We start from the raw sequence: 23890 nt of genomic DNA, 5'->3' as shown, positions 1-23890 counted from the left end.
ACAGCCGTACCTGCATTAGTGTTTGTGTGTTTGAGCTTGTAGGAAGAGTGTGGTGACACAGGGAAAGATGGTTTTCTGTATTTTGGATGTGGTTATTGCAGTGACATTTCACATGACTCTGAGTAACAGGAATAGTTGGAAAACATGGACACGCACAACATAGCAAACAAACATTATCACAAGATCTCAGTCAGGCTTTCGTGCAAATCTATTAATTAGCTTTTGCATGTCATTCAGACTTTTGACATATAAAAAAAGTGGGATTGTAAATAACGGAAAACTGAATACATAATTTGAAAATACCCTGCCCCTATTTTCAGTTTAAGCAAAAAAAAACATGGTTACATTACAACTGTTTTTCCCCTCTGTGCGGCGGCTGTCTTTGGCAAAAATAACTGGCAGGGCTGAGGTGTCTTGATGTGGCCGAGCCCTGTTGGTTTTTCCAGAGGGAGAAGAGGAGGAGTTCCTCCATGACTCAGGATAACCTCAACCCACAGCTCGGGGCCTGCCCTTCTCTTGGTGCAACTCGTTAACCTTGTGATGAGGAATCTCCCATTTGTGTAGCTCGCCACCTGACTTTGTATGAGAGCAGATCATCTTCTTTTAATAAGCTGCTGAATGATAAAAATATGTTTTTGAGCTTGAAATAAAACTCCAAATGTGGCAAGAGAGCAGGTCTAAAAGTGTTTGCAGACTTATAATCCTGTCAGTTGGGCTGCACTTATTGCAGTCATGATCAAATGTTCAGCTATGTGCTGCCACACCCAGAGGCCATGTCACTTCATTTTCCTCACACTAATTATTTGTTTTTCTTTCTTTGGGATGCTTCTACGACAGATAAAGCAACATGGGAGCCACAGAGGCTGAGACCATACGCAATAACAAACTCCATCAACGTGTATTGTTGATAGGAAATGTGCATTTGTAGTGGCTTTGCTGTCCCCATGCGACTCTTCATTCTTTGCTGAGCATGCTGGCAAGAGTCCACACATTGTTCAAGAGATTCATGAAAGCTCTTACTTGACAAGTCATGTTGACGCTGAAAAAGAAAAGCCTGTCTGGTAACTTTGCCTCTCCTGCAAAAATAATTCACCCCCTCTTGTTACATGTAGGCCTAGGTGTAATAATAATAATAATAATAATTCCTTACATTTATTATAGCGCTTTTCCAGATGCTCAAAGCGCTTTACAAATACACATTACACATATTTTTGTATACATGCAATGGTCACTGTGGACAATACCCACATGTGGAGCAAGTTCAGGTGAAGTGTCTTGCCCAAGGACACAACGGCTTTACAGACGCAGCAGCGGCGGGTTTCACCCCTTGATCTGATGATCATTGCACAGCGCACTGCGCCACACCGTCCATCTTCACGCCTCGAAGTCATCGAGGCGCTTTTACAAGTACACATTGATATTATACATGTACTGTGGACATTACCCCCAGGAGCAAACCCGGGTGAAGTGTCTTGCCCAAGGACACAACGGCCTGACGCAGTGTAAGTATTTGTTTGTCTTACAACTTTGAAGCAAAGAAGCAGCTTTTGTTTTGACATTGATCAACGTTAAAAGACAATTTCATGTCAAAAGTCAGGCACAGAAACATTGATCTAGATTAATGACAAATGTAAAATACCTGTTTGTAAAATGATTCACTCCCTCCAGGTCACTATTTAGGAGATGCACCTTTGGTAGCAGTTAAAGAATTTAGTCTCTGTCAGATTTATCTCGATTTAGCAATCTTTCCCCAATGGGTGCAGCTCTATCGATTGCAGGTTGAATGGAGATCCTGAGCTGCAAATTGAAAGAAAAACTCTTTGTGTGTTTTGTGATGTCTTTTGTGTGTTTGTGAGTTTTAACTATTATAATGGTGTGTCTAGGGAGCCTCATTTCAATTTAGCTTAAGCTATAAATGTGGTGTTGTGTGCCATTTGTTTATACTTATAATGAACGATAAATAAAAAATGTAATTCTTAAAATGGGTTGATATCTGACCCCGGCCACTCCAGGACTTTAACATTTTGCTGTTTCTGTGTAGCTTATGCTTTGTGCTCAAACTCAATGTCTTGCTGGAAACAGTTTTCTCAAGCTGCAGGTTTCTTGCAGACTGCATCATGTTTTCTTTCTCTTTACTTCAATCAGCTTGCCTTTACACACACACGTCTTCCAAGGCCTGTCGCAGAGAATCACCCCCACTGCATGCTGCCACCACCATACTTCATTCTGGGGATGCTACTTTTTGGTGATGTCATGTGACCTTTGAGCTATAAGCGTGGCCCCAGGGATGGGAGGGCTGGTTGTTGCACCACTGAAATACAAATCGACTTTTGGCTTCAACTCCTAACTTGTCAAAAGAGAGTTTTTTTTTATCTTTGCCTCTCTCCCATAAAACACCAGTCTGACTGTCAGTCATATGTTACACATGTTGTTGGCATGTTACATTATCAAATATATTTTATACCAAATAAAAAAAACAACCAGGAGAAATCCAACATTGTATTCAAGGTACATCACAATTAGTCAATACAATGCACGTTTTAGATGTAGGTAGTTCTTAATTATTTAATTCAACCAGATGAAGGATTTTAAGTTATCATTATCAGACAAGCAAGATGAGCAAACAGCGGAAGTTTAGCAGCGTTGGTTTTAATCATCTTGTCCCTCTGCTTTGGAGACCTCTGCGGAAAATATGGCTACCTGTAAATCCTCCTGAACATTGAACAATCAAAGAACAGGGAAAAGTCGACTGCAACGACTAACTCCCATGATCCCATGCTACATCACAACGCCACCCAAGGAGGCAGAAAAGTATGCCTTGTGCTTTTATAGTTCTTTGTCGATGAGTTTATCCAATATTGCAAAACACACAACTTGGGGAATTCACGCTTCTTGGCCAAATGTTAATATTTAAACCTTTCTGTTTTTGTTCCTCCAAAGTTATTATATTCATGTTGATATCAGCTGTCATTGCTGTGACTGATGTATTCAGGATTAGTTTGGCAGGCTTCTCCCACACGCCCTCTTTCCAAGTGAAGGGAGTCGAGAAACTCTGAGGATCTGTGGGCAAAACATTTCACCGAGCCCAAACAGCCTCCCGCTCAGCAAAGTATTTCAAAAATGATGACTCTAAAGATTTCATTTCATAACTGTCTCCCCTGCCAGCAGCAAACCACATTATGCCCCTTTTTAAAGTCATATGCCGAGATAATCATTAGACAAAAACAAACAAGCCTACCACTTACAAACACCAGTGCTTTTGACTGATGTGGACAAACAAACTGTGAAAATATTAGTAATTACTTCATCCGTGACTCAACCCATCACTAATCAACCAAATGGTTTGTCTCTCCCTGTTTGCAAACACTCAAAAACAAACAGACAGAGAATGCTCTGGGACAAACTCTGGGCGAGGACTTGCTGCGAATAATTCAGCTCATCCAAAGTCCTGAAATGAATCTAGGTGAAGCCGTTTTATCACTGTGTCTCATTCATCTAGATCAGAACGTGGGGGAGGACCTGCAGAGACTTCCCTATCCTAGTTTGGACTTGATATAAAACACAACATATATTTTAAACTTGGATGATTGTTTCTTCAGGAAACAAACTGTAAAAGTTGTTTCTCTAAAACAAAAAGCTGGTTATCCAGTCATTTCTCGAGGTGTACTCTTTTCTTATTATTTAGAGCCAAAAACACATTTGATAAAAAATAATTCTTACTATACATTCGAGTTTATTCATGCTTCGATCCTATGTTTCAAAGCAAACTGAGATAACTGGTTTTTACTGACAAATAAACAAAAATTCTAACACAATTAAATAATTCCTTGCCTGATTATAACCTGATTTAACAATAAAAACACAAAATGTATCCCCTTTTCTACGGCCAACAGCTAAACTAAAATAAATTACATTCAATAGAAGTGTATGTGAACTACAATTTCAAACAACCATTGTTTCTACGGTATATAGAGCTTTTGTGTTTTACATGATCATCTTACAATATGGGAACTTGGCTTCTTCCACATTTGAGATGTTCCCAATTCTGTTACCCTGGCTTTAATGTAATTTGTGCACATCTTTTAAATATTCATGTAACAAGAGAAAGGTAGGTTTAAACTGCCAACATGATATGGCTCTTTTAGTGTCCTTCCTACTGATGCGGACTAAGTCTGCAACTGACTATTATTCTCAGCATCGATAAAATGGTGGTAAAGACAGAATGCTGAGTAGACAGTTGAACCAAAAATAGGCTCAGCAGGAACATAAATAGACTATTATCCAATGATTCATTGTGTTATGAAGCAAAGAATAAAGCAATCAGCGAGGAAGTGTACTGTGTCATTATAAGCTCATTTTCTTTAGAAATGTATTTCTTAAAAGCTGACCAGTTTCAATTTGAACTGACATGATACACACACACAATACACACACACACACACACACACACACACACACACACACACACACACACACACACACACACACACACACACACACACACACACACACACACACACACACACACACACACACACACACACACACACACCAGCCAGGAGGTTTTAGATGCCATGGCAGATTAGGATACTGTGTTTGGTCTGTTGACTGAGTCTCTTTGAGCAACAGGAGGACAGATAGTAATTATCTCAATTTGCTCACTTATGTTAATATCGCTGCTCCTTTGTGTAATCTTATTTTAGAGATGGTGTCTTGAAGTTGTTAAATGTAAACTAAAAAACATACCATTTAGGCTTTCGAAATGATATGTTCTATATATTATTACTTCACCTACTTCATTGTTATTAAGATGTACATTGTTATTCTATTTGTTAAGCTGTGGTACTGCTATTGCTGTTATTAAAGCCTTTAAATGTCTTCATGACATTTTTATCGTTTTCATCGTCACACATGCAGTCATGCATGCAGCAAACTGTTGAATTGATTTTGTCTTTTTTTACTGCCTACTTGTTCCATCTTATCTGTGAAGCACTTTGAACTGATTAACCTGTATGAAAGGTGCTATATACAGTTTGTTTGATTTAATAATAGATTACAATTAGAAGTGGATGAGTTAAGAGCCTCTAATTTGCAACTCATATTTCCTCCAAATTCCCCCACTACTGTTTCTTTTCTAAACTGAACAAAAACTAAACTGAAAGCATTGGTTCAATCATTAACAATTACATGTATTAATAAGCGTGTCACGTGTATTGTTAATGCAATCTTAATATCAACTAGCTGTGAAATTTAAATAGTGGAGTAAAGAGTACACTATTTGCTGCTGAAATTAAGTAAAGGTAAATAGCACCAGACAGTGATAAATGTACAGAGTGGCTACAAAGGTAATAAAACAACATTTAAGTCACCTTTCAGCTCCATCAAAACAATATAAATCCACACAGGATCGACATTGAGTTCAATACAAAGAAACCAGCATTCAAAAAATGTAATTTCCTATTTTCCCAGCTTTCCCACACTCCTTGCAGGAATGTAATATCGCTTTACCTGTGAGTCACCCAGGTGGGAGAGTTTAGAAACTGGGTGGATTTCCCAGAAGACCTCCTCTGATTGGATAACGGTGACGTTCGGATGGGAGGTGGAAAATTATAAATGGCTGAAAAAGTTTGTTGTGTGATCAAATATTATAACGGTCTGAGTCCTCACAGGCACACAGTCTCTGCAAGTATATAACTGTACCCTCCTTTTCTCCAAGATGAACAGAATTATTCTCCAGCTTTTGGCTGTCGGATTCTGCTTTGCAGTCGGTGAGTAAAAACGACATCAATTCTGATTAAGCCTTTTCATTTTAAAATGCCACGTTTTGCGTCATTATACAGCGTGTCAAACTCACTTATCAAACAGTGATTAAAACCGAACGGACTTTAATTCCAGAGACATCGTTTAACTATTTCTGCTGAAAAAAATAACGTTTTGCTACACAACATAGTGAGGCTGTGTTTTAATGTGCTTGGGTACCCTGAAAAATATCGGTTGGGTCTGCAGCGTATCGCTGTGTTCATCATTTAGTGCAAGTTGTAGGCTAGATGATTAGGTTACGTTACATTTCAAAATTGTCCTTCTAGATTGATCTTTAATTTTTTTTCCGTGATTTAATTTTTTTTATAAAGATTTGCTAGATGAAAAAGCTCCTACCAAATAGTTTTTCCTGGGGTGAAAAACTAATAAATGGCTTTATTTGTGGTTATTTTGGAAATGTGTCTCAGAAATGTGAATTATTGTGTTCTTAGTAGGGCTCAGTTGAATGCTGAACCTCGAGGCAGATGTTGACAGGGTGTGTTCACTAAAAGTGGTGTATCACATCCATTTAGGGGCAGGGGGCCTAAAGCAAGGTGTGGGCACCTTCATGACTAATGCCCGTTGGCTACAGTGATTGGAGATTAAATCTGTTTTTGGTTATTGTCATAACATGATATACCATTTTTCTGGTTTTGTTGCGTTAGTTTTTTGTTGAATGGAGAACTAATTTGACAGTTGCAGATAAGTCTCAGCTATTTTCATCTGTGCATTTGTTCTATCCATATACTTTTTATTTTCAAATTCAATAAAAAAACAAAAAAAAGCCAGATAAAAAAAAAGATAGTTAAAAAGCACATGTTTGAAATTGGCTAGTAAAATAATGGGTTATACTGTTGCAACAAGTAGCTTAAAGTAGTGTGCAGACAGTATGATTACATTGAGCTTAAGGTTATAAATGAACAGTGGAAAAGGTTAAAGGTTTACTAAGTGGCCTTAAAGTAATGTGCAACTATGGATAAACAGTGGGGTAGTTAGCTCAAAGTAACACACAGATGGGCGGGATGGGCAAACAGTCTAGTTGTAGCCGTTGGCTTAAGTGACAGACAAACAGTTCAAACAATTCGTTCAAAGTATTGCATCAACACTTGAACTAGTAAGCTGATGATTGAAAAATGGTTGTGATTTCAAGTATTTCAATTGTGACTATTTGCTGGTTTTCCTCATCATATCCAACATTAAACTGAACATTTGTTCTGTTGGTCAGAAAAAACTATACATTTGAGAAACCACTAAGTCTCTGGAAATGTATAATATAATTGTTTCCCTACTGTCTGTTATTCAAAAGAGAAGCGGTTAAACGCAAACAGTTTGGTTGCCAAGGACTAGTGGACTCCTATTCAACGGACAGCTTGATTCTCACAACAAGTAGCTGCAGAGTTTTCCTGTTTGTATCCTCTGTGCACAACCCAGGCTTTACATGAATGCTATGATGACAGGTTAGGGTGAGGCAGCCTGTTTGCAGTAAGAGGGCGTTATTTTGGGTTTCTTCCAGACCTTATTAAAAGACTGAATCATGCCCCAACCTGCCAGCCATTGCATGAGAAATTCCTCACCTTGTAACAGTTGACCCTTTGCCCAAGTCTCAAATTCCACTCCGACAGAGGGTCTGTAGACTGGGCCCGTTATAATGGACATGTTATTCAGCTATTGTATTTTGAGTCTTTTGTAGTCCGATGTAATCTCTGTTGTTAAAGTCTCCCGTTTCAAACCACACCCTAACTTTGAGGAACTATATTCCCATCTTGGCTGCTTTATTATACTTGACACGTGAAAACCTTTATCTTTTTAACCTACAAACCCTTTACTAAAGTTCTTGTTTGTGACAAAAGGTGATTCACAAATGCAGGTAATTATATACCGAGGTGACCAGGAGGGATGAAGAGATGTGGGTGTGTTTGTTCCTTAGAAGCAGAGGATTCCAGATGGCAGTCTGGTTGATTTTTGAAGTAAACATGTTACAGGCTACTGAGGTTTACCCAAGCACCAGCCGTCATAATATAGACAAAAATACTTGGATACTTTTGAACCCATTTAGTGCTGACCAACTTTACTTTACTTTTTTACTTTATCTGCAAAAAAGCAGATTTAAATCAGAGGTGGACAAAAAGCACTGTGTGCAACAAACCGTTAATATGAAAACTCCTGCAATCAGTCTGGCTAATCAGCCTTCAAGGATCTGGTTACTGTGACCTTCGTGTGTGTGTGTGTATATATACACAACTCACAACACACACCTAAGTGTATTCACCCTAACCTTTTGTAAGGTTGTACGTGCAAGGATTATAGTCCTGGTACATGCAGACGCTTTTAAGTCAGTCTGTATATATCTACCCTCCCCATACTTTTAGTACACTTGTTTGCATATCGTTTTTACGATATGACGTCTCCTTTTAAATTTCCATGCGCAGTGGGGCGGTATTTTAACACATTGCTCTAAATGTGAGCCTAATTTCTGGCAGAGCGCTGATTGCTGTAAAAGCAACATCAAAGACACGATCAACCACATCAGAGCTATAATCACTTCTATTATTTCTAGCTCCTTGTTATTTTAGATTTTTACAGGATTTTCGTCTCTTAAACACAGCCACTTTTTATTGGTATTTGTTCTCTGTCCCTCTGTGTTTTTGGTTCCTCCTCGTGTTCCTGTGGTTTATGATGTGTAGTTTTAGTGACAGAGCAGCAGAGGGCAGTATATGTCTGACACTGCACTTTGAGGGTGCCACACCTCAGAGATCAGACTGGGTTTGTTATCAAACTGCTTGAAAGAGGTAGAGTTTGGTTCAATTTGAAAAGGCTACTTTACTAAAGAATAGTCGCTGGTCACCTAGCAACCAGCATTATTTGTTGAATTATTTATCTGCACTAGCTCTTAATTGAGCTTAAAAGTAGTTTTGTGAATACCTTGGCTGTAAATCCCTTTTGTATTAAATAACATAATACATTTTCTACTTAGCTACTTATCCCTATTTACCTACTTCTACTTGACCTATATCAGTGAAGGATATTGTAATCTTTGACCTAGTTGAATTTATTTTACAGCCATAGTTGCCTAATCATTTGAAGAAAAATACTTCATGTACAAAATATTTAAAAAAAAATATCATCTTATACATAATATAATAATAATGGATTGAACTGTGCAAAACATGAATGGTTTAGTTTGTGAGTGTGATAGTGGGGTTGTATAAAGTGGCCTACTTATTCAGTCGGTGTCTATGGAGGTAACACACTTACGATGGATACCTCATACAACCCTACTTCAAACTACCAAAACTGTCCATTTATTAATAGATGGCAATTGAATTTCAATGTTACAATTTGTTTTTTAACGCCATTACACTCCTGTCAGTTACTTGTCTGGGACTCCTCATTGAATGGCCCTTCAAATGTGTGTATTTTCTCAGCACATTTCTCAACGAGCTCATTGACGGTGCTTCAGGGGAAGTGACTTAATTGTCTGCACAATGGCTTCCAGGAATAAGAAAAAAAACATGTTTCTCCCTATGCCAAAGTGTTCTTGAAGTCATATGCATCGTGACTTTTTAATCTCGGAAATATGTAGTGATGCCTGTCACCTGCCAATTCTCCCCTGCCTATTGTGTCTTGTTTTCATTAGACGCATACTTCGCTTCTTGATCTTTAGCCTGCGCTTTGAGTAAACACGCTGGCGTTGTCGCGATCACGAGAGGTGAGGATGGAACAAATTACATGTTGAGCCCCTTCTGCTACAGTGAAGAAAATGCCCACTGTAATTGAACATCATTACACTTTAGTGATCCCATGTGACCTCCCCTCCGGACTGCCTCAGACTCTCCTCACCTCCACAAAGAACACTGTGTAAATGTGTGTTTTTATTAATTATTAAACCTTTATTTAACCAGGTGGTCCCATTGAGATCATCAATCTCTTTTTCAAGGTAGACCCGTGTGTCGTGTTTGGAAGACTTTATTATATGGAGGATCAGGTCAGACTAGATTTCAGATGGCAACATGTTGATCGGCATTGCAGAGCGCTGAAGTATTACTAGGTGTGGCTGCAACAAGGCCATTTTATGTCACTTCAATTAGTAATTATTTATATGATTCATTATTTGCTGACTTTTTACGTTATTGCGGTTTAGCTTGGTTTTAAAACAAGTCAGTCAGATATATGTTGCTTTTTGGAAAGAAATGTGAAGGTTGAATGTCTTCCAGATCAATAAATCTTTTTCATGTCACAACATTTTATTATTTTAATGATATGTCTGAGATAATATGCGAGAAGGAGCCAAATAGAAGTACAGAGGATAGTCAGCTCTTTCTGAGATGTAAGCTCTACTTAAACTTGGGTCTGACCGAAAGCGGAAAAAAAGGTGTGGTGCCGTTTCTGTACTAAGGTGTGGCCTTGTTTTGCATCTCTGAGGTAAAGGAGTGCGATATCTCGTGACATTATAATTGACATCAGGCAGAACAAAGGGATCATACAAAATGTATTTTGTCACTTGAAAATATCTCCTACACATTCTACCTTTTCAAATAAAACTTTTGGTGAAGTCTTAGTTATTTCTCTACTATTTACTAATTATGAAAAGAAAGTGCCGAATAAGTATAACCAAACATGTCAGTGCCTGCTTAAAATTATGAATGGTCATGATCTAAGTCTCATCAAAGATCTAAGTCTCATTAGAAAAGAATGATTGGTTGCTTGAGAGAAAATGCCTAGCTTGATTTTGAAAATCTGTGTTACTTACAGCCCTTCAATATTCATCATTCATTTAAAGTGAGACGATACATTCTTAAAAGAAGAAATATCACATTATTTCTCCCTTCAACAACACAGAATAAAGTGCACCATTGACTTTAACCTACTTTATCTGGAATAACTTATTGGAGGCTTATCTTGGCAAACACTAGATAAGATATTACTAGCTGACATTACTGAAAGGTTTTTCAGGTCTATTTATCAAATCAAGTGTTATTTATATAGCACATTTATAAACGATTTTTGGTCGAGCCAAAGTGCTGTACATATAATAAAAATAGCCTACAGTAGAGACACTTTACAGCAAATACAACAGCACAGATTGTTCAGAATATCAGTATGAGAAAAACGACACCCTCTGTCCTTAGACCCTCTGTCCTTAGACCCTCACATCGTACAAGGAAAAACTTCCAGAGAAAACCACAGTTTAAGGGGAAAAAATGGGAGAAACCTCAGGGAGAGCAACAGAGGAGGGATCCCTCTCCCAGGACGGACAGACGTGCAATAGATGCCGTGTGTAAATCGAAGAGATAATACATTTTACAGCATATAGACCGAATGTTAGGAAATGCATGTGTCTGTAATAAGAAGATGAATCCACGAGGATGTCAGCTACAATCCTGTGGAAGCCATCAGGGAAGCAGCATGACGAGACCTAAGGCAGGACCGCAGAGACAGGTTCAGCCACGACCCGAAGTCCACGACTTAATCCAGAACTCAGGATAGAGGATCCAAGACACAGGACTACAGCAAGAGGATCAGCCTTGACTCCGGATCCCGGCGTAGATATAGATACAAAACAAGAAAAAAGATTTGGCTGGGTTAATCGGAACAAGAGAATACACAGACACAGACAGAGAGGGAAAAGGTCATTGGATAAAAGTTATTCTTGATAACCCTCTAGAAAGATCTCATGAACTTCCCCACTCAATCTATCAAGACCCGAGCAGTTCTATTAGATATAGGATAATAAATATTTTATATTTATTATTGTTAATTTGTTCAATTATATAAACGATACCAAATCTGCTTTAAAGTTGTTTATTTTGTAGTATTGAAGATTTTAAATGTCAATGATCTTAATATAAATATTAAATCTGGGTGATTTCTAAGATTGCTTTTATATTATTGAATGTATTACTTTTACACACCTGAAGGTTAAACAAATGGTTACCAACTTGACTTGCTCATGTCCTTGTCAATGTGCATTTCTCCAATGGAAGTGACATTTTCTGATTTAATCAGATGTAATTTTTAGCGTCCTGAGGAGATAAAAAAACAAGAGGAAAATGAAAGTCAGAGGAGGATGTCCTTGGTTGGAAATCCTCTTTTGTCCGCTCAATAGTTTTATGATCTGGGTCCTGATCGCTGATTGGGTACCACAAGGTACAGTTATACAGTTTAATATAAAAAAAAACCATTGTAATCTTAAAAGTCACTTATCAGACTGTCAGGACCTTTTATAATCACAGAGTATACACTTTACACTGAGGAAAATCCCTGTGTTAAACATGTAAAACATGAACATTGACTTTATTAACTTATTTGAATAGTTTTGAACTAAACACACAAAATATATCTTGATCTTACACAAACAAAGGAAAGGGAACCTTCCAGACACATTATTTTTGTATGATGACTTCAGTTTACTTTCCACGGATGTCATGGGGTGTTTACATGGAACTGGAGCGGCAGGTTCCTGACAACAATGGCTTTACCGGAGCTCCCTCGTGGTGCAGTATCTCCCCTCCCAGCTCTGAGTCACAGTTTCAATATTGGCTGCCCGTCAATGCTTGATTCCTATCCAAGAACAAAGACGTAGTTTAAGTTTGTTGTCTTTACAATGAAACATTTGTTCCATCTATTTACTTAGCATCACTCCCAGTCAAGTTTTTTTTTTTTTATTGATCTTTAATAGCAGGAACATCTGTGAAACTTTCTTCAGGCAGCACTGAGCAGATTTCTTGTAAAATTCCAGCAAAAATGTTCAGTGCACTTAACAATAAAAGCTTTGTTATTTGATCAGTCACAAATCAAGTGTACAGGTGCATGTAAGGCACTCCTCTGGTTTCTGAAAGAATTCAATGGTTGTAATGATCCTTTGCTTCATGTGACTTCATAAAGGGTTGAATTGACCAGGCCGTTATTACATTGGATTGAGTTTATTTACACTTTGTTCATTCATTATTATAACAGTTTATGGTTTTTTTCAATTTTACAATCTTTAGCACAGATGAAGGTGATACAGTGGAAGTAGTAATGAGAACGAGGTTGTGAGACTGTACTGTGGTCATATTTGATTATTCTTTCTGGGTGTTGTTGTGCTCTTGATCCAACAACATCAAACAAGGTGTGGCTGATGGTGATAAAGTTATAGAAGGAAAATATTTCTCCTTCTCTTTAACTTACCTCAAGGCCTCATTCCAAAATAGCGGATTGATTGACCTGTCTGCTTGTTATATCACCGGTTTTTGTTTTTTTACACAAAACAAAGATCTTTAATTATAATAAAGTTACTTCATACACATCCAAAGTTAGAAAAACTGACAATGAATGGGAAGAATACACGTTACTTGTAGCATTTCTTGAAGGTGCTGGTAAAAAAGTACATTGATTTCTTGTTATGAAACTTCTAAATAAATTCCAGGCTATGATATGAGATTTGATATAGTCGTTTCATGTCAAAATTAGCAAGGTTAACTCTGATATTCGTGAATTGAAAAATATTCTCCAGGCTCTTTTGCTCTCCATAAGAGTTAACTTGTCTTTTAGATGTAAATCTGTTAGGTGGTGTATTAACATTTGACATTTCTGTGAATCTATTTCCTGACGTCCCTCACATTCATCACTACATACAGCTCGGGATTTGTCCAAAATGTATGGTGGTCGTTAAAAACTTGCTTCTGTCATGTGAGCTCATCTCAGTGAGTTGGATTAGTAATAACCTGAGCAAATGAACATCCCAGATTGATCCCCTATGACCTTTTTAGACCCGTTATCTGTAAGGCAGGCTTTTGTCAACAAACCTTGACTATAAACCCACCTTCCAAACTAATGGTTTGAATGTATATGTTCTTAAAAGGGAACTATTATCTGTAGTCTGCTGTCATTTTGTGTCTGTAAACTGATCACAACTGTGAAACTGAACACTTAAATCCTTGAAAGCCTTTGTTTCAGACACACGAGAGAATGTTTTATTAGCTACGTTTTTCACATATTTTTGTCTGTGGAAAACCTATTTACGCTAATTTTGCTATTCTTCTTCCTCTCCCCTTCTTTTCTCCATCTTCCTCCTGTGTCCCTCCAACTCGCAGGTCAAGCCCTGCAGTGCTACAAATGCACACTCGGCTTTGGCGACGTCTGCATAACCACTAAAACAACATGTAAAAATGGAGAACATTGCTTCAGTGGTAATGGGGAAGCAGGTAAGAAGCTAACAATCTCACCAGACGACATTCTCCTAAAAGACGGTCGTCACCAACACTCATGACTCCACATCGTATGCATTCTTGACACCTGTAAAATTAATTTCAAGGTTGAAGGTTATTATTTTCCCAGGACAATTGCATTATTTTATAATTGGTTGATCAACAGAACATTGTAGTAAGTTTAAAACATGGATTCCTAATCAGGGGTCCCATTACCTCATGTGGTACTTTTACAGTGGCCCGGAGGTACAAGGAAATATTTTCAAGAAGTCAGTTTTAACACATTCAACATTAACACATTCAACATTAGCTGTTTACACTTTAGGATAAAAGTCATGAATAAACAGTTTAAATGGTTAGCATAGTACTGGAGAAAATATGATATGGGTTGAACTTATATCCATCCAAAATAGGTTGATGTTACATGACTTGACTTGACTGAAAAGCTGGTATTCTTGTGCCCACACAATCTACCCAACACTATGCACTAAAGTATAAAGTTTGCAAGATCAAAGTAAATATTCAACTTTAAAGCCACATGAATTAAAATGTCATCAGTTGCGGCTCTAGACAAACTTGCCTTTGTGCCTTTTTTATGTTCCATTTATATGATTGAAAGATTGGACCTTGTGAAATACATCGTAGTGAACAAAAATCCTGCGTCAACTTTATGTCAATGATTTAGTAACCTTATATTCCTTAACAAGATTCAGCTGCTAATTGATTGTTTTTAAAATCATAACGATATGAATAAGACCAATGGCTGCCTGGAAAAGTAGTTAAAAAAACGTATTTAGATCCAGACCTTGATAAGAGTTTTTTTTTAATGAAATAGTTTAACGTTTTTTGTTGCATATGGATTACCCTAGATGAATTATGTGATTTCCTGGAAATGTGTGTCAAGGTCAGTCAACTACAACATTGGATGCCTCGCACTGCACAATACTTTTAACAATGGACACTGATTGTGTGTGTTTGCTGTCACTCTACAGTTGGCTTTGTGGACATTAAGAAGAAGGGCTGTCTAGTGTTGGCTAAGTGCAACCTGACCGAAAACACAAACTTGCCCGATTCCATTTCCTCTTCCAACACCACCGTGTACAAAATGACCAAGACATGCTGCAGCACCGACCTGTGCAATGCCGCTCCTGGCCTGCCCGGGGCCTCCGGGGTGAGCCTGGCCCTCGCCACCGTCACTGCTCTGTTCATGGCCAACATCCTGGTTTGACAGAAAAACGCAGATGACACGTACAGCCATAAAACACACACACTACATATTGTACACACACCAGCACTAAAAGGTTTCACTTATCTGCTTACACGTGATTGTTTTCCTCTGCATCGATCATGTCTTGAATATTAGATTAATTAGTTGGCTATCCTCATTTCAATTCAAGAGATATTAAAGTGTTAGTTCATAGACTATTTAAAGATTAGCACAAGACATGAAATAGGATTTTAAGAATTCCCCCATCTGCTTAACCTGCAGTTCATTTGAGTTTGTGTAAAGTTTAGTTAACAAATCACAGGTTAGGCATTTCACTCTGTGACAGAGTTGTTATAAGTTAAAGGAATAGTCCAACATTTTGGGTTTTGATTGTGTGAAATTAGTTGGATTTAAAAGATCAGTATTGCTAAAGTACACACATTAAAGTTGTTCTTCTCATCGAACTCGATGCAAGTAGAGGAATTATCGCATTAAACTAAATGTTGGACAATTCCCTCACTTTATTGCTTTTAACCCACTGTATTATCATTTTAGATGCATAATATCGCAAACATATGGATTTCAAAGCTTCTATGAACATTTATTTTTCTATTCACTTCATTGATGGCCTTTGGTTTATAACTGTTTCTAACATCATGTAAATCTTTTGGCTTATGTCTGGTAGAGTCTTTGAAAAGATTTCATTTTTTCTTTTCATTTTAAAATATTTGTTTATAATCCACTCTTACTTGTAAACGGTTATCTTTCCTGGTTTAAAATGTATATGAGAAGAATGTGATTACATCTGATAGTGTTTGCAGGTTTTGAAATATATTCGAGATGGCAGCATTCCAAATTATGTCACAGCTGATTTTTAGATATACTCTATTTACACAAATCGTTATCAAATGTAATTAACCAACACTTTTGGCATTATTCTCCACGAAAGCATCTGAACATTTTGGCGAAATTGCTAATATAGATAAACATTGAAGATGTCAATAAATATCTGAATTGGGAAAAAACACAAAACTCTTGTGGTGTGATTTTGTTTCTTCTTTGTAAATATCACCGGCTCGTTGCCACCCTGCAGGACCGACTGGTTCTTCAGCTTTCAGCGCCGAACACCGGAGACTGGAATGAAGATCGTCATCGCTCCTAATTCCAGGTGTTAGCACACAACATTCATTTTTGCTGCATGAGGACATCTAAAGCAATGACGCAAACAAAGAGCTTTAAGCCGTACATCATCATTTTGTTACCCAATGTTTTAATGCAGTCTGACATTTAGCATCTGGGAGCTTTAATAAAGTCAAAGTTAACATACTCATAACAAATATTTCATAAACCAACATCTTTTTTATAAAAAAACTTGTTCCACATATTTTTGAATTAGTGAATTGATAATAAATGAGAAATTATTTATAAACTCAAACAACAGATATTCTCAGGTTTTGGCTGCACAGTGGAAAGATGTAATCTTAAACTGGGTGTTTCTAGGTTTTTCACTTCTGTTATAAACAATATGAATATATTCTTTACTCTTTACTGATAATTAATCAATTAAAATGGCAACAAAAAAGCACTCATTGTGAAAATACAATCTCGTGATTCAATGCACAGATACTGACTGATTATTTAACTTGATTGACTGGTTTAGGCAGTTCAGCTCATGGCTCATTACAATCAATCATCTGTCACATTCCTCTGGTGGCTCTTCCCCAAAGGTGAGGACAAAGGATCTGAAAAAACCCTTGTCACCTCCCTACCTGTGTCTGAACTGTATAAATATCTGGCCTCATCGATCAGGCTCATCAGTCTTCACACCACACAGCATCACAGGAAGGATTTTCTTTTTCTCTTCGAGCAGCAACCAAGAACAAACCAACACAACAAGATGGCAAAGATCGTTATTGGAATCATTGCAGTTGTTGCACTTTTCATGCTGGGTAAGCTTTAACAACTATTAATATTTGACCACAAAATATATTACTGGAAATAGAGATATAATAATAATAGATTTAATTAGTTAGCGCTTTAGATATGTCAAACAAAGTATGGTAAAATAAATCTTGAAAACGTTTTGGTAGACTTGATAGACTAAAAAGGCGAGAAAACTATTTCCCACTTTTCGCTCCTTTTTCATAAGCTTTTACTGAATTTTGACACATTTTCTTCATATTTGTTAATTTAATGTTTTATCACTCAATTGTTGATTATAGCAAGACAAATATCACAGATGAATTCAGCTTGTTTAGCACATTTAGGAATAATTTCCTTTGCCCAAACTGATGGGACAGTGGTGTGTTTTCGGTGAAAATTAGTACATTTCAAAGTTTCCTGAGAAATACTTTTTAAAGGGGTTGATTCATCCAAATTTGCTCAAAACAACTGTTTGGAAAAAATCTCACCAGTTATGTTTCCGACCACACAATTACTTGGGACAAATCAAACTGAAATGACATATTTAAAGGGAGTATTTATTTGAAGGAGAGAAGATCCATTAAGCATCCCATTAGCCTTAATTAAATTGCATTGATGGCAAATATTTTCGAGGAATAGTAACCTCAAACGCAAACAATTTGTTTTCTTTGAGTTAAAAAATCACAGCCCTTTGACTATTTAAATTCTCCAATTAACCTGACAAGGGGCGGGGTTTGACGTCTTTTAATTGTCACAAATTCCACAAAACAATGTTAGCCAACCTGTACTTAAACCTAACCGATAAACATACACTCTTTGAAAACAAGTGTATTATGGGTACATTTCAGAAAAGTCTAAACAAATGTCCCCCATTTAATATGATTTCATTCAATCAGTTAAAAGAAAGTTCAGTGTTTTGTTTATTTCTTTCAGTTTGAGACACAGGTAGTTGTTTAATCAAACTGTTCTGAAATAACTTTAAATGATATTATTTTGTGTTTCAGCTGAATCCCTGGACTGTAACAAATGCAGTTATAGTCTGTTGGGCTACTGCCTCAGCAGCAGCACAGATACTTGCACAACCAACACCAGCGTCTGCTTCACCGGAAGAGCCAGTAAGTCAACTCCTAATTGCCTAATGTGCACACCCTTTACATTCAAACATTATGCAACAAAAACACATGACTAAATTAAAACCACTCCCAAATACTGTGACACATAGATCAACAGGCACACCCAAGTGTTATTATATACACATGTTTTACCTTGAAGCTTATTCAAAGTAGTGATTCCTTAATCCATTTTTGGGGGTGAATATAGGGTTTTAATTCCATTATGTCAACAATGTTATTTTACGTATTCTACAAAACCTGCATGCTAGTTTGGAAGTTGCTGAAAGTAGAGAAGTACTTTTATTGTCTTGAAACAAAGAAACTTGTATTTCCAGTTTGTGGGGTTTTGGTTTCAGATCAATTGAAAATAAATGAACAAGTGAAGGGATGAGACAGTGTACAACAAAAAAGCAGTGTGGGGGAAGGCATTACTTTACAAACTACCAATTACTTCACATGGTTAAATAAAGCTACAGCTACGACTAAAAACTGTCAATGTAATACAACATATATAAATGTTCCCATTCTCCAATGGATATACTAGTAAAGAAATTGCAGTTAAACATATAAACACTCAAATTATTACCTGTACCTGAAAACATTGTCTGATCAAATAAGAGGTTCATTTCCACCTCTGTAACTCTTATTAATACCACTCAACCGTTTCTCCTCAGCCTTCACTGCACTGACCTCTGTGGGCTTCAACACCCAGGGGTGTCAAGAGCCCCTCGGCTGCAACATCACCACCAACGGTACCTTGGCCGGTGTCAACTACTCAGTCAAAGTCGACTGTTGCTCAACAGACAAGTGCAACCCCATTAAGACCAGCGGCGCCCCATCCACCAAGATGACCTTCACCGCCGTCATTGGTGTTGCCGCCATGGCCTCCATGCTGGGAAGCATTCTTTAACATGATTTTTAAAAATCACAAACAGCTGCTCCTAAAATGTATTTTATATAGATGTTTTAGTACAAAAGTACACCATTCTGGGTTTTCACATGACTCAAAGCAATATCTTTGGATATGAGTGATTGATTATCTTTATGCTCATATGCCTGGACACTCTTTATTTTTCATAACTCAGGTCTTGTCATGTCAGGGAGTTTAGTTTTGATGACAAGTTATATAAAATCTCAAACTAAGGTGTCCACATCATGGAAGTTGATCAATGGGATGTTTCAGGGAAACATTGAGATTGTAAATCTTCTAGGCTGTTATTTTGCTTATTTTTTCTCAATCATTTTTTATTTATCCTTTTAACTAATCTGTGTCTTACTGGACAAGTAAGATGTGAAAATAAAGAAAATTGTTGAAGAAAATCTGTTGTCTCTGCTATTGTTCTTATTTTATAATCCATTTAATGTCAGACCGCTGCTGGCCGAGAGGCAGATTACGCCTGGCCATTCGCGTTCAAACTCACACTTAACACAGAATACACAATATTATTTTACTTCCAATATTCTACTTCACTGATTCCCAAAAAATACCACTTGAATGGTTGAAAAGTAACAATAATATTAAAAGCAACATCAGCTTAAAAAAATTAACCTTCCAATATAGTTTGTTTAAAGCAATGAATAAATGGATCCAATTCATGGAAATGATACAGGATGTTTACGTAGCAAAGGGACAAAAAACATCACAATGAATGATTCATTATGGAGTAACGTATACAAATGTACCTTTCTGTCCACCAGATTAATGGCTAGTGATTGTTTGAATATTACCATCCACTCAATAGAACAAAATATGTGGGTCTTTCTTTTCTAGCGCAGTAATACAATGCTGCATTCATTCACTGACACATGACATGGAAGCTACAGAACAAAATAGACTTCTCAATAAAGAAACTGTAGTATTAGCCATCTTTAATAACATGTGCCACGTAAGTCACATTTCGACTGCTGAAAGAAATTGAATTGATAAATAAGGCCAGCTTTATGTCCCCGGATAGGCACTTCATTGAGTGGAGGTAATTGGAGAAAGGAGGATGATGGCAAGGCTTTCATTCTTGCTGCTGTCAGACTGCACAACCAGCAATTATATATGCAATAATTTGGATGGGGTTCAGCCTGTCTACTGTATTTTCTGACTTGGTTTCACTCTACTGTTTACTTAATAATATACTTTTGTACTTCCTCTTGTTGTTGCACCTTTTTTTAAACTGTGAATGTCCCCATTGTAATACATTACTAATAAAGGATTCTGTTATCTTCATTCCTGTTACATTCAACCCTCACAAAGGTTCTTATCAGTACTGTTGATCCGTACAGTATTACTGATAACTCCCCCATGTATAAAGATGTTGACTGTGACTACTTCTGAAAGTAAGTGCTTAAGGATAAGAGGCTGACCAACTTGTGGCATTTTTTACCTGCCGAATCATCTAAAAACATCACCATGAGCAAACTACTGTGGAGCTGTGCAGCATTATTCACTCTCTTAGTTACAGGTAAGAGTTTTCACTGTATTTTGCAGATGTCAAATCTTTAACCTTGTGGATTGGCTCAAATGTTAAAACCTACGTCAATGTCATACACATGTATCCTGGATTGGATTTAGGCACCTTGCAAGGTTATGAAAGTGACTCTCGATATGTACTTTGTGATTACAGCCAGTGCTTGTTTGATAAAGGTTCGCCTGAATGGAGTCAGATATATGTGGCTTTGGTTAAACTTGTTTTCCTTCAGTACATAACAAAGGGTTCACACTCTGAGATCTAAAAACGTTCCTTTTTCCTATTTCCTGTTCGCTTTTTGTTTCCACAGTTGAGGCGCTCTCCTGTTACACCTGTAATTTGAACATCCTGGGCTCCTGTTTGATCGAGAAAACTGTAAATTGCACCAAAGCTCAGGACAGATGCTTCGTTGCAGTTGCCAGTAAGATGAACAGCTAATGACTCATTAATCATCTTTCTACAATGAAAAAAAATGCCCAATAACACACACAGTGTTTGCCTCATAACCACAACATTAGATGGGGAAAAACTGCACTGAACTTTGATCTGTTCTCTGCTGTTATATGATTAAGAATGTCACCTGAAGCATTGACTGACAGGCCTTCCTTGTTAAAAGCTGCAAAAAAGAATCACAGAACTACCTGACATAATGAATTAATTCTCATATAGCCGTATTTGAATTAACAAATAAAATAAAATACATAGGAATTGGGTTACTTAAGGAAAAACAACGTGATTCGACAAAATATGTATAAATTAAATGGGAGAAAAACTGATATTGATCAAATATATAAAGGGAGAGATTATCAGCAGGAGCCATTAGAAATAATTGTGTGGATTTTAAAGGTGAATTATTGTGTATCATATCTGAATAACTTAAATAATGGGCAGATTTGTATTATATCTATATTTTGCTATGGGTCCAATAAAATATATGCTAAAAAAACTAAACAATTGTCACAATATGTGTTAATTCCCGTATAAACTCTTCTTTAAGAAGTTTCTCCTCTTTGCTTCCTCCAGAATTTAGTGCCGACCTGTTGGATATCCATGAGCGTGGCTGCATAGAACGTTCAAAATGCAGCAACAGTAGTAGTGGGTCCATCCTGAACGTGAAATACACCATCACGGAGACCTGCTGCAGCAACAACCTGTGCAACGCAGCGGCCGCCCCCCCCGCTGCCCCTCACTGCCGCTCTGGCTGCTGCTCTGGTGGCAGTGTGGAGTCAGTGGGGCCTTTAAAGACCACTGTAGCAGGAAGAAAACATGTTGGTGCACTATTCTTGGTGCTTTAATGATGTGTCCCGATGATATATGATGGAGGGATAGTAGCTGCATATTTCTTCACATGGCAGGACTGAATAGGCCTTTTCCTTAATTTGCATATACTTAAATTGATTTAAAATAATCAGACATGCATGAGACCTTTGTATTGGCTGGATTGTGTTTGATTTATTTAGTGCTTAAAGCAATCTCACCACTGGTGATTCCAACAATAAAGTTTTTTTGATTTCTGTTTATCTGTGTTTATTTGGAGCAAAACCTCCCAAATGACTCATGTAATACTAGCACACTTTCTATGAGACAAGGTAGTAAAAGCAGATACAAGACTTACAATGTTACAACTGAAGCAAGCTTTTTCCTCCATTTTTTCCTAACAAGTATTGCTCCAACATCTCCCACCTATCCCATCCACCACCTACATTTAAAGTCCATCCGGAAATGCAAGTTTTTCACACAATTGACTACCTGCAAGAAAGTAAACTTTAAGACTTCAAACAAATATAATTGTTGAAGAATTTCCTCCCTTTCTTTGATGTAAGTTAATGCTGTTTCAAAATGGTGAATTATTCTTCAGAAGACCAAGCATTAAGATAAAACCAATTTTTCAGTTAACCTTTCATCATGCTCATGATCTGAAATTTCAGTCAAAAGTCAAATTTGTATTCTCAATCTATATTTCAACCTCAATTTTATTGTACAATTGAAAGTTAAGATTTGAATTGAGATAATTTTGTTTTACTTTTCCTTGAAATGAACAATGCATCTTCTATCACCATATTATGCCATCCTTCTTTAGCTCCATGAAGGGAGTGTCCCCTCGTTGCTTTTACAAAAGATCCTAATATATGTTGAATAATTTTAGACTGAAGCTTTGTTGTCTGAAGCTTTGTTGTCTGAAGCTTTAGAAAATGCATGTGTTGTTGCTCAGAAGTTCACAACTGATCAAACATACGTGTAAATAAAATGTGTACACACACACAGAGGCAGGAATGAGTCATCATCTCATCTCTCTTTGTTAGGCGCTTTAATAGACCTCTGTTTTTTAGAGGATAAGATAGAGGTAATCAAAATATGCACATGCGGTTGACGATTGAAATCAATGTCAACATCATGTTATTGTCTCTCTGAGCCCCTGATATCAAACCGTTGATATAAAAGCTGACACCCTGTCCAGCAGCTCACCTGCGCTTTTGGATCTTTGACTGTCTCTGTTACATTGACATCTGCTTCATTCTTTAAAAATTGTTTTGATTCGAGAGCAAAATGACAAAGTTGATCTGGGTCTGTGCGGCACTGATGGCCATGTTTGTTACAGGTAAGAACACCAAACAAGAGACGCTTTTGTATTTTCCGTGTTTACAAAGTGGAACATTATCTTTATTTTTCTACTTGGGTCAAAAAACATTCATTTGAATTGATACAAGGGCTACTTTGGAAAAGAGGTTTGCTACTTTCAATGGGATTTACCTGGTTAAATAAAGTTAATAAAAACATAAATATACATATATAGATTAGCTTTACATTTATTTATTTCCTAAGTAATGTTTCCACAAAATGTAATCATATAAAAATAATTTACTTTTTGAGTTATATCTTTTATATGTCCTAGAATCTTTATTTGTAGCAGCTCACATCCACAGCTCAGACTGATCTCATATGTTATTAAGAGATATTCTGATATGTTGAATATGTTTAAATTAAGTTTGTAGGCTATTTTATTTGTAAAGAGATACAAATAAAATTGTTGTGTTTCAATTAAATTCAAAACCTTTATTTATCCAGGTAAAATCCCATTGAGATCAATGATCTCTTTTTCAAGGGAGACCTGCAGCAGTAGGTTCCACAAGAAGACATAAACAACAGAACAACAAAAGGACATCATACAGCAAAATGTACAGGGATTACAATTTACATATT

The 23890-nt window shown here is 37.0% G+C and overlaps 3 protein-coding genes across 3 annotated transcripts; all 3 read left to right on the top strand.

Annotated features, from left to right (window-relative positions):
• Nucleotides 1–5613: 5613 nt before the first annotated feature.
• Nucleotides 5614–16227, top strand: spaca4l (sperm acrosome associated 4 like). Its single transcript, XM_034210378.1, has 3 exons — nucleotides 5614–5768; nucleotides 13875–13985; nucleotides 14981–16227. Exons 1-3 carry the CDS (start codon nucleotides 5717–5719, stop codon nucleotides 15214–15216), a joined length of 399 nt encoding a protein of 132 aa, XP_034066269.1. The 5' UTR covers nucleotides 5614–5716; the 3' UTR covers nucleotides 15217–16227.
• Nucleotides 16228–16852: 625 nt separating this feature from the next.
• LOC117542607 lies at nucleotides 16853–19550 on the top strand. The gene is made up of 3 exons (XM_034210377.1): nucleotides 16853–17144; nucleotides 18123–18233; nucleotides 18905–19550. The coding sequence occupies exons 1-3, from the start codon at nucleotides 16868–16870 to the stop codon at nucleotides 19138–19140; spliced, it is 624 nt and encodes a 207-aa protein (XP_034066268.1). The 5' UTR covers nucleotides 16853–16867; the 3' UTR covers nucleotides 19141–19550.
• A 1021-nt stretch (nucleotides 19551–20571) lies between these two features.
• Nucleotides 20572–22207, top strand: LOC117542534 (urokinase plasminogen activator surface receptor-like). Its single transcript, XM_034210254.1, has 3 exons — nucleotides 20572–20683; nucleotides 21000–21110; nucleotides 21713–22207. The coding sequence occupies exons 1-3, from the start codon at nucleotides 20632–20634 to the stop codon at nucleotides 21982–21984; spliced, it is 435 nt and encodes a 144-aa protein (XP_034066145.1). The 5' UTR covers nucleotides 20572–20631; the 3' UTR covers nucleotides 21985–22207.
• The last annotated feature ends 1683 nt before the right edge of the window (nucleotides 22208–23890 follow it).

The sequence above is a fragment of the Gymnodraco acuticeps genome, unplaced genomic scaffold (genome assembly GCF_902827175.1).
Source record: "Gymnodraco acuticeps unplaced genomic scaffold, fGymAcu1.1, whole genome shotgun sequence".
NCBI lineage: Eukaryota > Metazoa > Chordata > Actinopteri > Perciformes > Bathydraconidae > Gymnodraco > Gymnodraco acuticeps.
This window is presented reverse-complemented; position numbering and strand designations above follow the sequence as displayed.

What these genes read in the sequence shown, in the direction of transcription:
- spaca4l (XM_034210378.1), top strand. Translation starts at nt 5,717, where the DNA reads ATGAACAGAATTATTCTCCAGCTTTTGGCTGTCGGATTCTGCTTTGCA. An exon ending in CGGATTCTGCTTTGCAGTCG is followed by an intron (nt 5,769 to 13,874) that starts GTGAGTAAAAAC and finishes TCCAACTCGCAG; the next exon opens with GTCAAGCCCTGCAGTGCTAC. An exon ending in CAGTGGTAATGGGGAAGCAG is followed by an intron (nt 13,986 to 14,980) that starts GTAAGAAGCTAA and finishes GTCACTCTACAG; the next exon opens with TTGGCTTTGTGGACATTAAG.
- LOC117542607 (XM_034210377.1), top strand. Translation starts at nt 16,868, where the DNA reads ATGGCTCATTACAATCAATCATCTGTCACATTCCTCTGGTGGCTCTTC. An exon ending in TGTTGCACTTTTCATGCTGG is followed by an intron (nt 17,145 to 18,122) that starts GTAAGCTTTAAC and finishes TTTGTGTTTCAG; the next exon opens with CTGAATCCCTGGACTGTAAC. An exon ending in CTGCTTCACCGGAAGAGCCA is followed by an intron (nt 18,234 to 18,904) that starts GTAAGTCAACTC and finishes GTTTCTCCTCAG; the next exon opens with CCTTCACTGCACTGACCTCT.
- LOC117542534 (XM_034210254.1), top strand. Translation starts at nt 20,632, where the DNA reads ATGAGCAAACTACTGTGGAGCTGTGCAGCATTATTCACTCTCTTAGTT. An exon ending in ATTCACTCTCTTAGTTACAG is followed by an intron (nt 20,684 to 20,999) that starts GTAAGAGTTTTC and finishes TTGTTTCCACAG; the next exon opens with TTGAGGCGCTCTCCTGTTAC. An exon ending in ATGCTTCGTTGCAGTTGCCA is followed by an intron (nt 21,111 to 21,712) that starts GTAAGATGAACA and finishes TGCTTCCTCCAG; the next exon opens with AATTTAGTGCCGACCTGTTG.